General features: G+C 38.7%; 1 protein-coding gene across 2 annotated transcripts in view; it reads right to left on the minus strand.

Moving 5' to 3' along the window:
* The window catches only part of LOC124607793 (calpain-A-like), a 241,886-nt gene that overhangs the window by 175,898 nt on the left and 50,279 nt on the right, over nucleotides 1–15,709 (minus strand). For both annotated transcript variants that reach the window (XM_047139935.1, XM_047139934.1), the window contains exon 2: nucleotides 3,654–3,830. In XM_047139935.1, the coding sequence (XP_046995891.1) occupies nucleotides 3,654–3,830 (177 nt within the window). The remainder of the gene's footprint in view (nucleotides 1–3,653; nucleotides 3,831–15,709) is intronic.

Here is a 15,709-nt window from a genome sequence, read left to right on the forward strand (position 1 = left end):
TATTCTCATCATACAATGCTAAAATTGGAAAGGATGTTAGCTTCTCCTTAAGAACAAGGATAAATCTTTATTGCACCTCATTTCATAGAAGTTTGACACCTCCCTGTACTACATCTTATGAGGGGTATTTCTTCATACACAAGTCCTTTATGAATCACCCTTAGTACAAGAACATTCCGAGCAAACTTCCCACATCACAAATGTGCTGAGGAGCAGGAAAATCTGGGTGTGTTCTTATTTTTTCTGCATGAAGACAGACTCCACCGCCATTTATTCAGACAGAGACCTACTGTCTGAGCTCACTTCAACATGGTTGTCAATTGGCTTAGATGTTTTTCAAACATTTTTGAGCAAATAATAATGTCATCCAGATAGCAAGGAAACCTCATACATTAAAGGTGTTGAAGCACATTGTCTACCATATATTTGAAGATGGCTAAAGTATTACATAGAAAAATGGCGAAACTCTGAACCCATAGAGGCCGTCAAGATTTACGGAAGCAGTTTTTTTCTGGTTAGCCACGTAGACTGTCCAGATGTCCATAGTTTAGAAGTTCTCTGCTCCTTTCAACCAGTCCAGGGTGTCACCAATGCACAGCAGTGGATAGAAATTTTTCTTCATGATTTTGTTCAGTCATCTGTAGTCAATGAAGAAACACTGTATGCCACCCTTCTTCCTTACAAGGACCATCGGAGAGGACCAATGATTCTCTGAAGGTTCAATGATGCCACCTTGCAGCATTTTCTCCACTTCCTCCCAGATTATCTGTTGTTCAAAGGGTAATACTATGCAAGTCCTGGCTAGTTGGTGGGTTATCCCCAATGTCGATAAGGTGTTCTATCACGGACCCTTGGTCTGCCTTTTCTTCACTCTGGATTTGAGAGCATCTGGAAAGTGACACAGAATGACTATACTTGCCAATGCTGTTCCTTTGTCAAGTATAATCCTATTGGTAATTTGGCAGTACCTTCTTACCCCAGTTATTCTTGCAATACACATATCTATTTTTGACCTTCAGCACCATCACTTCCATATCAGAGAACATGGTCTTTTATAAGTGGCAATGATAAGTATTTGATGTTAGAGTAGAAGTAGCCCTTGAGTCAGTTAGCACTTGGACTGATTGGTCATTGATTATGAACATCAGTGAGATTTCCTCTCGTCTTGGTAACTGTTGCCCCTGAAGGATTTTCATCTGTGGTGGCTTCACCTCCATAGATGGTCACCTTGCTTGGTTTTCCTGAATTCAGTGGCTAGGCAAGTGGCTAGTGCCTCCGTACAGTAACAGGGAATGCCCACGGGGTGTTGGAGAATGACCTGGCTCAGGGTATGGTGATGGACTTCTGTCCACAGGTCAACCTGGCTCAGGGTATGGTGATAGACTCCTACCCACATGTCAACTATAACTGTCTGCAGCTGATTGGCATCAATAGAATTGTTGTGACGGTTGATGTCTTGTGGCATAATAGTCATCTTTCACTGCAGTAGTGCACAACATGTCCAGAGCCTCTAAGAGAAAACAGACTGGTGTATTGTCCCCTGTCCTCCAAATGTCTGTTATTCTGTGGGGCATCTTACTTTATGGAGGAGTTGGTTGTACCCGCATTGGTCAGTTGCTGGATTGTCATTTGATGCTGGCGGCATGAGTTAGAGTTGGCTGAGTGCACTCTTCATTGCAAAAAATATCTAAATTGTATGCAAATTCACAATGAAATTCTGGCAGTATATGGACCAAATGCAATGCCATGTCCAGCCGTGGTGACATGGGACCTAACCATTTGACCGAGGTCTAATCCACCATATGGTCCATATTTTGCACCACATGATTTTCATCTTTTTGGTAAGCTGAAATAACATCTCGGGGGGGGGGGGGGGGGGGGAGGGGGGGAAGACTTTTCAAGGATGAGGACATACACACAGTGGTTCTTGAATGGCTCTGTGACCAAACAGCGTATTTCTATCATTGAGGAATTCAATGATTGGTAGAATAATCTGACCATTTTTTACAGGGTCTTGGTGACTATGTTGAAAAATTGCATCATGCATCTGAGTCACTTTGAAGTATAGTGCAGCATTCAGTAAAAAATTGCTTGTCTGTCATGATAATGTGTAGCTTATTTTTTGTATTTTTTGGAGTTCCTTCATACTAGAAATCTAAATTTTCTGCTTAAATCACCATCTATCTGTCCTTAAAGTTTACCCAAGTCTACCTTAACTGGAGATACAATACTACTTCAGCATGTTACCACATTTACAGGGAGTGCTACAATCATCTCTGCAGTGAGTTATGAATTCTTTAAGACACCACTGACTGTGCAATTATCTGCTCCAGTTCTTTAACCTTCTCACTTCTCAGATGACCCTACACAGGAAAATCTGAAGGACTAAGATCAAACGATCTTGTCGGCCGCGGTACAGACCCTGTCTGGCCTGTACATCTTGGATGATATTAGTACATTAGATGTCATCTTATATGAGAACAAAAGGTGCTTAGGTCACCTCAACCATGTTGCACATTCCTGAGCACTGCACAAGAAAAGATAAGCATGCATAACATTTACACCCAGTTAGATGGGGCTTAATAGAAATATTTACATTTCAAATACATTTGTACTAACTAGGACAATGATTCATACTAAAGTCAGTGATGGATCATAAACACCCATTTGCTAGTATCTTGCAAACGGCTCATATGCGAACCCATGTTTACTGGAATGTTTTTGGTTGTATTAACATATACTTCCACACAAGTCAGTATTCACTTAATTGTGATCTAAACTGTACATATAACGACTATTTACACAGGTAAATATGTAATAAATCTCATATGGCTCACAGGTTGGTGAAAATATTTAAGATGTTTCACTGACGTGTGTGTCAATTTAAATGGGTGTTGTCAAAAGTATTTACATCCAGATCCACTGCAAGAAATGTGTGAACGCTACCATTCGGCTGTAGAGCAAGATTATTGTATTTACGAGATGACTAAAATGAATAAAAGCCCAAGGAAAGCATGGTTGAGTGAGGGGTCACCAAAAGATATGTTGTTTGTGTGAAAAAATATTCTCAAACTGGCCCTTTATTTTTGATGTGGAAATGAAGCAACAACAATACTAATAATTCAAATGTTAGAAGGCTGGAATACCAGTTCCATTACACCATGCCCTTTTACATCTTCATTTTTTTAAGGATCAACATGGGAAAATACCTTTTAAAACAACAAGATTTAATCTACAGCAAATTAATTATAAATGAAATGTCACTTCTTTTATTACTCTTGTGTTCAATCAATCAAGAAAAAGTAGAAATTGCCAGATACTCCTTCTGCTGGTGATGACTAGACAAAAAACAAAATGTGCTAACAATAATTTGCATCTGGGATGCTGCAACAATTACATGGACTTAAAACAAGCTCTCTAACAGATTTCTGAGTAAAATAAAAATAATCTAATATGTATATCTGAATGGGAAAATTCTTGTCATTGTAAGGTGAGGTGAGTAGGACATCACAAAATTCATAGAGCCAAGATCAACCAGCAATGTTTTCAAATAATTGACATTTATAGACAGCTTCTACTTTGGGTTAGAAATGTTCTTAACCATAACAAGCACTGTCAGACAAATTTCTGATCTCTGAATCACATTTTCTTACCTTTGGTCGCATCCACTGTATGGGCCATTTTGGCTTTTTGCTGAAAAATATGGATGAATCCTCTGCAGGGAATTGTGGATCTTCAAATAATTTTCCTTTTTCAAGACATTCTGCCCGAAGTTGGTAGAAATCTTGAATTTTTCCCCTTGGGCGCAAACCAGAACCTGGTTCACCAAGCTAGGGAAAAAATAAAAAAAACTGTGAAACTGAGGACTATTACACATTACATGAACAAGTGTTACAAGGTTCAAGAACAGCAGGAAGTATATTATGGAGCCACTAGCAAAGCAATGACTACAGTACAACATATTTCAGGCATTACAGCTCAACAAAATTAAGGCAAATCCCAAAACAGCAGATTGGCTAGTAATCAAGTTATGGTCTTTTTCATTCAGAAGACAAGTGCATGAAACCTGCAGTGAGTACTGTTATAGAGTTTATAGCACAACTCCTTGTAGCAAAATGCCACGAAATTTTAGTTATTGTTGCATGTATTTCATAAAACTTAATCTCACACAGAGAAGAAATATACAATACATAAGGGAGATTTGTGGGGAAAATTTCAGTGTATATCTAAAGGATAGGCAAATGGGAAATGGAGGCAGTATATTTGTTGCAGTAGACAAGAAACTCAAATCCACCAAGACAGAAATTGAAGCTGCATGTGAGATTGCTTGGGCAAGACTCAGTATCAAGAGTGGGCATAAAACGATAATTGCATCCCTCTATTGCCCACCAGACTTGACTGCTTCTGTAAGTGAAAACTTTAGAGAAAACCTCAGTTCACTTGTACATAAGTTCCCCAGTCATACAGTAATCATTGGTGGAGACTTTAATCATCCAACAATTAATCAGAAAAATTACAGTTTTGTTAGTGGCAGGTAAGACAATACATCCTGTGAAACAGTACTAAATGCCTTCTCTGAAAACTACCTAGAACAGTCAGGGATCCTACTCGTGATGGAAACATTTGATCTAATGGCACCAAATAGACCTGATTTCTTTGAGGATGTCCCCTTTGAAACTGGTAATAGTAACCATGATGCAGTTGTGGCAACAATGTTTACCAAAGTAAAAAGGATAACTACAACAAGCACAAAGATATATAGGCTCAGTAAACTAGATAAAAAGTCAGTTGTGCAGGAGCATGTAGAGGAACTATGGCTCACGTTTAAAAGATGAGTTGACTATGCACTGGATAGACTTGTTGCTAGTAGAACAGTCCACAATTGGAAGGAACGTCCATGGTGTACAGTCACCGTAAAGAAACTTTTAGAGGAATAGAGATTACAGCATAATAGGTTAAAAAAAAGCATAGGGTTACACGTAGAGGAATATTGAATGAAATGCATTTGGCTTTCAAGAGAGCAATCCGTGATGCCTTCAATGATTATCATAGCAGAATATTATCAAATGATCTTTCATAAACCCAAATAAATTCTACTTGTATGTTAAGGCCGTTAATTGCACCAGAATCAGAGTCCAGTTCCTAGCGAATGAGACAGGAACTTAAATTGAGGGTAACAAAGAAAATCTGAAATGCTCAACTCCATTTTCAAGTGTTCCTTTACAACATAAAACCCAGGAGAACTGCCCCAACTTAATCCTTGTAACACTGAAGAGATGAGTGAAACAGGTATTTGTGTTGAGAAACAGCTGAAATCATTAAAACTGAACAAAGCTCCAGGGCCCGATGGAATCCCTGTCAGGTTCTATAGTGAATTTGCAGCTGAGTTAGTCCTTCTTCTAACTATAATCTGTCATAGGTCCCTTGAACAAAGAACTGTGTCCAGTTCTTGAAAAAATGCCTATCTGTCTACAAGAAGGGTAGTAGAAGTGATCCATAAAACTACTGTCCAATATCCTTGACATCAACTTCTTGTAGAATCTTAGAACATATTCTGAGCTCAAATGTAATGAAATAACTTGAACAGAATGACCTCCTCAATGCCAACCAGTGTGATTCTGAAAACATCCATCATGTGAAACCCAGCTTGCATTTTTTTCACATGGCATACTGAAAGCTTAGTATCAAGACAATCAGGTAGATGTAGTATTTATTGATTTCTGAAAAGCATTTAACTCAGTACCATCAGTACCACATCTGTGCTTACTGTCAAAAGTTCGATCATATGGGATATCAAGTAAAATTTGTAACTGGATTGAGGAGTTTTTGTTGTGGTGGACACAGAACATTATCTTGGATGGAGAAGCATAGTCAGATGTAGAAGTAACTTCAGGTGTACCCCAGGGAAATATGTTGGGACCTGAGCTGTTCATGTTGTATATTAATGACCTTGCAGACAATATGAAGAGCAACATGGGGCTTTTTGCAAATGATGCAGTTATTTATAATGAAGTACTACCTGAAAGAAGCTGTGTATATATTCAGTCAGATCTTGATAAGATTTCAAAGTCATGCAGAAACTGGCATCATGCTTTAAAAGTTTAGAAATATAAAACTGTGCAATTCACAAAACAAAACAAAAAACAACAAAAAAACATAGTATCCTATGACTATAATATTAGTGAGTCACTGTTGGAATCGTCCAGCTCATACAAACCCCTGGGTGCAACACTCTGCAACGATACGAAATGGAATCATCACATAGGCCCAGTCATGGGTAAAACAGGTGGTAGACTTCAGTTTATTAATAGAATACTGAGGAAATGCAATCAGTATACAAAGAAGATGGCTAACAAATCACTCGTGTGACCCATCCTAGAATAACGCTCAGTGTGGGACCCGTACTAAATAGGATTAACATGGGATATTCAACATATACAGAGAAGGGCAGTACAAATGGTCACAGGTTTTTTAATGCATGGGAGAGTGTCACAGAGATACTGAAGTAACTGAACTGGAAGACTCTTGAAGGTAGAAGTAAACTATTCTGAGAAAGTATCCCCCTATGTATCACTCACATAGGGATTGTGAGAATAAGGTTGGAATAATTACTGCACACACAAAGGCATTCAATCAATCAATCTTCCCATGCTCCACATGTGAATGGAACAGGAAGAAACCCTAATAACTGGTACAATGGGGCTTACCTCTGCCATGCACCTCAGGATGGCTTGCAGAGTATAGATGTAGATGTAAATCTATATGTAAATTATGTAACTAAAGCTACATAAAGGTACATTATCTCTTAACTTGAGAAAGTATATGTTTTGCAGACCTCACATACTATGGTCACAGCGTTTAAATCATGTTGCATGAAATCAAGATTGGAAGTGATATGGTCTTAATAAATATCCCCCATAATATCATCATCATCATCATTTAAGACTGATTATGCCTTTCAGCGTTCAGTCTGGAGCATAGCCCCCTTATACAGTTCCTCCATGATCCCCTGTTCAGTGCTAACATTGGTGCCTCTTCTGATGTTAAACCTATTACTTCAAAATCATTCTTAACCGAATCCAGGTACCTTCTCCTTGGTCTGCCCCGACTCCTCATACCCTCTACTGCTGAATCCATGAGTCTCTTGGGTAACCTTGCTTCTCCCATGCGTGTAACATGACCCCACCATCTAAGCCTGTTCGCCCTGACTGCTACATCTATAGAGTTCATTCCCAGTTTTTCTTTGATTTCCTCATTGTGGATACCCTCCTGCCATTGTTCCCATCTACTAGTACCTGCAATCATCCTAGCTACTTTCATATCCGTAACCTCAACCTTGTTGATAAGGTAACCTGAATCCACCCAGCTTTCGCTCCCATACAACAAAGTTGGTCGAAAGATTGAACGGTGCACAGATAACTTAGTCTTGGTACTGACTTCCTTCTTGCAGAAGAGAGTAGATCGTAGCTGAGCGCTCACTGCATTAGCTTTGCTACACCTCGCTTCCACTTCCTTCACTATGTTGCCATCCTGTGAGAATATGCATCCTAAGTACTTGAAACCGTCCACCTGTTCTAACTTTGTTCCTCCTATTTGGCACTCAATCCGTTTATATTTCTTTCCCACTGACATTACTTTCGTTTTGGAGATGCTAATCTTCATACCATAGTCCTTACATTTCTGATCTAGCTCTGAAATATTACTTTGCAAACTTTCAGTCGAATCTCCCATCACAACTAAGTCATCTGCATATGCAAGACTGCTTATTTTGTGTTCACATATCTTAATCTCACCCAGCCAGTCTATTGTTTTCAACATATGATCCATAAATAATACGAACAACAGTGGAGACAGGTTGCAGCCTTGTCTTACCCCTGAAACTACTCTGAACCATGAACTCAATTTACCGTCAACTCTAACTGCTGCCTGACTATCCATGTGAAGACCTTTAATTGCTTGCAAAAGTTTGCCTCCTATTCCATAATCTTGTAGAACAGACAATAACTTCCTCCTAGGAACCCGGTCATATGCCTTTTCTAGATCTATAAAGCATAGATACAATTCCCTGTTCCACTCATAACACTTCTCCATTATTTGCCGTAAGCTAAAGATCTGGTCCTGACAGCCTCTAAGAGGCCTAAACCCACACTGATTTTCATCCAATTGGTCCTCAACTAATACTCGCACTTTCCTTTCAACAATACCTGAGAAGATTTTACCCACAACGCTGATTAAAGAGATACCTCTGTAGTTGTTACAATCTTTTCTGTTTCCATGTTTAAAGATTGGTGTGATTACTGCTTTTGTCCAGTCTGATGGAACCTGTCCCGACTCCCAGGCCATTTCAATTATCCTGTGTAGCCATTTAAGACCTGACATTCCACTGTATTTGATGAGTTCCGACTTAATTTCATCCACCCCAGCCGCTTTATTGCACTGCAATCTATTGACCATTTTTTCCACTTCCTCAAATGTGATCCTATTTCCATCATCATTCCTATCCCATTCTACCTCGAAATCTGAAACATTACTGATCGCATTTTCACCTACATTGAACAACTCTTCAAAATATTCCCTCCATCTGCCCAAGGCATCCACAGGTTTCCCCCATAATAATCGATTAATAATGAATTCTCAGTGCACTAATAGTCTAACACATCATATGATAATGAACAACAAAAAGAAAAAGAAGAAGAAAAAGAAAGAGAAAAGGAAGAAATTAAGTCGGGGTGACAAGATGCTCCTCCAAACACAAAAAGTCTTTTTTTTAAGATTTTGACAACACCATTTGCTTAATCCATGGGAAAATGTCACAGATGTACTGAAGGAACAAAAATGACAGATTCACAGACATTAACTATCCTGAGAAAGTCTATTAAAAAGTTTGAAGAACTGGCTTTAAATGATTGCTCTAGGGATACAGTACAATCCCCTACATATCACTCACACAGGAATTGTGAGGATAAGATTAGAATAATCGTTGCATGCACCCAGTTATTCAGACAATCATTCTTCCCATGCTTGTCTGCCTCTGTAGCATAGTGGTAGCATTACCACCTACCACGCAGGGGGCCCAAGTTCGATTCCCGGCAGGGGGCTGGGTGATGTGTGTCCACTCTGTTATTACCTATGGAATAATATTTTGGGGAGTCAACAGCAAAATATTCAAATAGTTTTCAAATTACAGAAAAGAGCAATTCATATAATAACCAAGAGTGGCAGTAAGGCTCACTGCCTTGAATATTTCTGAAAGCTGGAAATCCTAACTGTCCCCTGTGAATACATTTTTCAAAGTATTATGTATGTAAAAAAAATATTGACTGCTATGTTAAAAATTCTTTAGTACACAGCTATGAAACTAGAAACCAATACAATCAGCATCTAAAGAGGAAAAATAAAGTTAAAACTCAGCAGACCTTGTTGTACAATGCTGTTAAATTATATAATAAATTACCCCAAAATATAAAAGATATTGACACAATAGAACAGTTCAAAACAAAACTAAAAAAAAAAATTTATTAAATAAAAGTTATTACGCAGTAAAACATGTAGTGTAATTAAGGTAGCCTGCATTGTAATACATGAGGAAATAATAATAATACGAAATCCAGAATTGTACAGTACTATAAGAAAATTACATAAGGATATAAAACTAATGTAAGATACTTTAAAAATGTGTGTAACTATTAATTTTATGTGTATAAATTGTAGGTATATTGTATTGTATGATTTTGCTGACAAAATCCACACAATGTAAATTGTTACATGGATTAATAAAGAAATCAATCAATCAGTTTTTGCACCCCAGAGAAGCTTAGCCTAGGGTTGTCCCTGCACTGAAGAATACAGGCGAAGGTCGAGTAGTATCAGACAGTAGTCTACATTGAACAGGTTCTATGTGATTGTGCTAGTGGAAGCACCTGTCATGCCACTGCATCATTAACTAATGGAGGAACAAGACTGTGCACACAATTTTGAATCGAAGTTGGTTTCAGAGAGACAAGTCATCTGTTTCTAGTGAGTATTTTCAGTGCATGAACATAATGTGGAGTGTTGTGTTTTGTTGGCAAGTAAGTACTATTGCATTTCAGGGTATCTTTGAATCAAGCCTGATGGTCTAGTGGTAAAGTGAATGGTTAGAAAGTGAATAGTTGTGGGATCAAATCATGGTCAGACTCCTGACTTTTTCAGTCTGCCATTTATCTACCTATTACCTCTCAATGATGCGGAGATTTGCCAGGAACAAAACGTGGTCCGAATTCAAAATTACAATGTAGGTCCCTTTTCCCTCTAGGATTACCGGGATAGGTCGCCGAACAGGCGTCCAGTTAAAAGGCTTACAACAGGCCGTTAGGCCACATAAAATTACCTTTATTGTATCTTTTAGATACAAACAATATTATTTCTCTACATTGTAGGCTGTAATGATGTCTATCCCAAGTAACAAAAAGGGGAATGTTAACTACCAAAGTGGTACATTCGGATTAACATTTTACGTCTTTTTTCTTTTTTTATACATATATTGGCAAGTATCGAAAAGTCTCGACATAAATGAGAAGAAAAGGAATCCGTATAATGGTTCGATCAATCAAACCTTTGAAGAACTCTGAGTTCAGTGTCACATCAGTAAGTGTTGGACCCACACAGAGTTCACTAAAGGTTGAACTACTATTTGTATGTAGACCTATTCTGTTCAGACCTTTAACTTAATAACTTAATGAAAAGTTTTTTTGTAAAATTTATCGCGACTGACTGATTCAAACTTTTCATAACGCATGCGTTCTACATACCATGGTTTTACAACTCTCCAAAACTGTAAACGATCAGAACGCAGGTGGTGGAAAAAAACGCGTAGGAAAGTCAATGGGAGAATATTCTTACGACAAAAGAATATTCTTACGGAAATTGAGTTTTATAATTCTATTAAGTAAAGTATCATAGTATCATTTAGTGTGAAGAATGTTTCAATACAACCTTCAGAAAAATTATAATTTCGAAAAAGCTTAATGTTTCCGACACTACTCCAATTCTACATAGAACTGAAGAACCTACTAGAGAAAGTTTTTAACAGTCTGATCATCAATAGCAATACAACTAAAATAATAACATACATATTAACAATTGAGTTATAAACAAGTGAATGGGCAGGGCAAGAAAAGAACAGAACTGTCGAGGAATACATTCGGTAAATAAAATTTGGATTTTCAAAACTAACATCTGGTATTCTTGAGAGAAAATCTTTCAGTCAGTATTACAAGTTTCGACCCACGGCATGGACATGTGGATTTGTAATGCGAAAACCATTCAGAAACCGATGATTGCTCAGTGGGCCCGCTATAATTGCTGGAAGTGATCGGAGAAATGGAGTAGGAAGCACAGAATAGAGTCGAAGATTTAATTAAGGATGTAATGAAACTGAGATGAAAGTGGCTGGGAGTTGGAATCAGCCAAATGAATGATACATTGGAGAAGAAAGTTTGTTACCGGTTTCCGGAAGACAAGATGCGAAAGGAAGGGCAACAACGTCATCAGAGACGGACCACAAGCTCGGATTAGAGAAGACTGGAAAGAAACCGGACGTGCGCTTTCATGGAATCTTTCAGCATTTTCCTTACTGACAATGGGCTCTTCGTTTGGGCAGCGTGACTGAATGTGTACTTTTCATTTAGGCGACATCCGCGCATGGGGACGGCAGCAACTACGATAAAAAACAAATGGGTGATTTTAATGAAGTTTATTAAAACAATCAGTACAAAGATGGGATTTAGACTTGCACATATTACAAAAGGTACCTTTACAGTTAGTTTCCTAGATGCATTGCGTGCGAATGTTTGTTTGCTTGTCTTTTAACATACAGAACAATATCTAGGCTCTTTGTGCACCTTTCTTTCCTTTTCCTCCGACCGGTTTTTCCGTCTTCATGCATCGCTACTGAGCGTGGTTTCTTCATCTCAATGCCATGCGAGCACCTCTGCCGTTTCCTATACTTTCCATCCCGTCACCTCATGGAAGAAATACGAGGCGTGATAAAAAAAAAGTAACGGTAATTTCTTAATTTCACGGTCTTTACACATTCGATTTTCAGTTTTTTTTATCTTGTTGGTATATTTTTTCCTGCTGTATCTTTGCATTTTTTAATAATTAAAGTTGACAGTCGAAAAGCTCGGCGAATTTTTATTTTCGAAAAAGATGGATCAAAGAACTTGCATTAAATTTTCCTTGGAAAATAGAATGAAGTGCAACTTCGACTGTGGCTTTTGGCAAATCTGTTGTGATTAAGACAAGGGTTTACGAGTGCTGTAAACATTTCCAAGAGAGACGAGAAGACGTTAAAGACGACGACCGCCCTGTACGACCTAGCACATCAGTTACTGACGACAATGAGGGAGGAGGAATAAAAAGGGTTCTGAAAAATCGCCTAATCACCATCAGAGAGGTTGCTAATAATGCCGACATATCCTTTGGCTCATGCCAAGCAGTTTTTTTAGATGTTTTGGGTATGAAACATGTAGCAGCAAGGTTTTATCCGAAATTGCTGAATTTCGACCAAAAATGACATCGCGTAGATATCACTCAGGAATCGCTGAATGGGACTGACAACGATTCAGAACTTCTAAAGAAGGTTATTATAGGTGACAAAACCAAGGTCCAATCGTCCCATAGGAAGCTGCCTGAAGAGCCAAGACCGAATGAAAATGGACAAATTTGATCACATATGAAGGTTCTTCTCACTGTTGTATTCAATTACAATGGGATAAAGCATCATGAGTTCCTACCTTATGGTCGGTCGTACGATCAATAAGGAATACTACCCGGAAATTATGAGCCGTTTGCGTGAAACAGTCCGAAGAAAATGACCAGAGTTGCGACAAAATCACTAATGGAAATTGCATCACGATAATGCTGCCTCTCACACTTCAATGCTTGTTCCTGATTTTTTGGCAAAAACAAAACCGTTACGCTGCCTGAGCCACCGTATTCGCTGGCATGACCCCTGTGACTTCTTTCTATTCCCGTGCCTGAAGGGAACCATAAAAGGACACCGTTTTGGCACCATTGATGAGATAAAAAATAGGATCGCTGAAGTAGCTGAACACCATAATGAAAAGTGACTCCAGAAGTGCATCCAAGATTGGAAAAAGCGCTGGCACAAGTGTATTACATCTGAGGGGGATTACTTTGAAGGGGGTAAAGTTGACGTTGATAAAAAAATAATGATTCTTGAAGAAAAGCAAAGATTCCCGTTACTTTAGGATCACACCTTGTATATGCACGCGAACTCACACGTCAGGAGTCGGCAGCACGCAGAACAGCCGCCTCAAGGAAAAAGTCCAGTAAAATCGGCTCTGCGCTCAACATGTTTAGCGACTTCGTATTAGACGAGTACAGCTGAAGAGTAATGGTCAGAAAAGTACAGCAGAATCCTTATTAAGTAGTGGATGTCAAATAGCAGATGATAATTATGATAGTTGCAATTTCGTTGCACTAATATTTTTAAGTGATTAGCTCATATGTGGAAAGTAATATGTTTCGTTATCAAGGGTCATGTTGGCAACTAAATTCATCAGGCTGAAAAACTGTTTCATTAACGTAACAAATATTATCAGTAGTATTTTAAGCTATGAATTCCAAAACATCAAGTCCGCATTTGATGCAATATGGGTTATGCCTACCACTGTGATCGCCTCGTCGAACTTTCACTTGATATTCAGAACAGCACGAAACATTCGTTTCTGTTCATGTATTTCGGGTAATGCTAATTAAAACATCACAAGAGTATGAACAAATGCTGTTCTGAGTATGAACCCAAATACTTGTAATGGTTACGGCTGCCTTCCAGACAGCACCCGTCCGTAAGGCGGAGCTGCTTTCGTATCAGGCTGTCCCGTTGGGTTCGAGCGACAGCTGTGGAATGTTATTATTAGTTGTTATGTCTAGTGTTTTATAAAATAGATCTGAAAAATGAGTGAGGGGTGTGGTTCAAATAGTATACCAGTTTAAATGGAAGCGTCATCCCCAAAATTGGAAGAAAATAATTCTCAAAAAGAAGAGATGGTCTGGCCGAAAAGGATCGCAAGTAAGCAAAGCACGTGGTTTCAGAGCCACAGAAGCAAATACGGTGTAATATATTTTAACACAGACATTTTAATATTTGTTTTAGATGTAGAAAACAATTCATGTAGTACCCCTCACCCGCTGCAAAGGACAGTTCAATAACGGTGAATCTAAAAATGCAGAAGACACGGAACAGACTGGACTAGTGCGTGCGACCCTACCAAGAAGCTGATTGGACTAGTAAGTGTGACCCTACTAAGAAGCCTCATTCACCTGTTTTTCACTACAGAGTGACTTCTTTTGGCATGTTTGACGTACAACATATCCCTTACTCTAAGGTTAGAATTCGATATTACCTACCAATGATCATTAGTAATATTTTTCTCTTCAACCTTTTCAGAAATGTGTTTCCAAGTATGTAAAACGATCTCTTTTCTCTTTAGGTCAAAGTAGGAGATTTCGAGAATATAGTGTGCAAGCGATCATTTATTTCACTACGAGGTATCAATACACTACGTTTAAAACGAATCACGTCCCTTGCGTGTGTGAAGGAGTACTGTCTACTGTTAATGAATGTGGAGGGCGTCTTGAAACCAAATGAAAACCATAATGTTGCAGAGGCCAAATGAGGGCACATATTATGTCCTATCGCTCCTGCGTGGCACATTACGGCAAGAAAACTAAGTATTTAGCTTCATACCTGAATCATATAACAAAGTGGAAAATTAGAAGGGGCAGATAGAAAAAAGTAAGTAAGCTGTTTATTATGTTGAAAAGTAATCGCCGTAACTATTAATACAGTTAACCCATTGTGAGACAAACTGGTCAATGCCTCCATGAGGAAATGTTTGCGGTTGCCTAGGGAACAATGGTTATACCCTTGTGAGCACCTCTTCGTCCGAAGAAAATCGATACCCACGAATGGTTTTCTTCAGGACTCCAAAAACATGGAAATCGTATAGGGAGTGATCTGGATAGTGTGGAGAATGTGTAAGGGCTTCCAAGTGGAACGTCTGCTGCGTAGTCGAAACAACCTTAGCAACATGTAGGCGGGCATTATCCTGCAACAGAATGATTCCGTCTGTCAACCCGCTGTGAAAAACGTGTGTATTTTCACAGATGTATGTAAGCGAATGTATGTACAGACGAATACATTAAGCAGATTCAGAAGGATGCAGGTTGCAGTAGTTACTCGGAAATGACGAGACTTGGACAGAGTAGAGTAGCACAGAGCTGCATCAAACCAGTCCTTGGACTCCACAACAACAATAAACATGTACAGCTCAAAAACTAAACAACGCTGTTGTAAAATATCTACATCACGTATTTAAATGTGGACGTTTAAAAGTATATAAGGATCGTTTATCCGGGAAAAGGGCACTCTTATCTATCCTGCGGCAGAGTTGGCTCGCGTAGAGTTAAAGAAGATGAATTAGGGCAATGTGCACATTTCTCATAAATGGATCGACATAATGGAGAAAAGTGCAAGTAATACATTGTTCACGTCGATCAATCAATGATTATGGATTGCAAAACCTTCTCGGCAAAAGTAAATGAGCCTGTGGCACTATCTAAACACGAAAAAAGGTGGGAAATCAAATCATACAAGAATGTTCAGTATATCGACAAAGATGTGACAGTTCACAGTTCATCC

The sequence above is a fragment of the Schistocerca americana genome, chromosome 1 (genome assembly GCF_021461395.2).
Source record: "Schistocerca americana isolate TAMUIC-IGC-003095 chromosome 1, iqSchAmer2.1, whole genome shotgun sequence".
Taxonomy (NCBI): domain Eukaryota; kingdom Metazoa; phylum Arthropoda; class Insecta; order Orthoptera; family Acrididae; genus Schistocerca; species Schistocerca americana.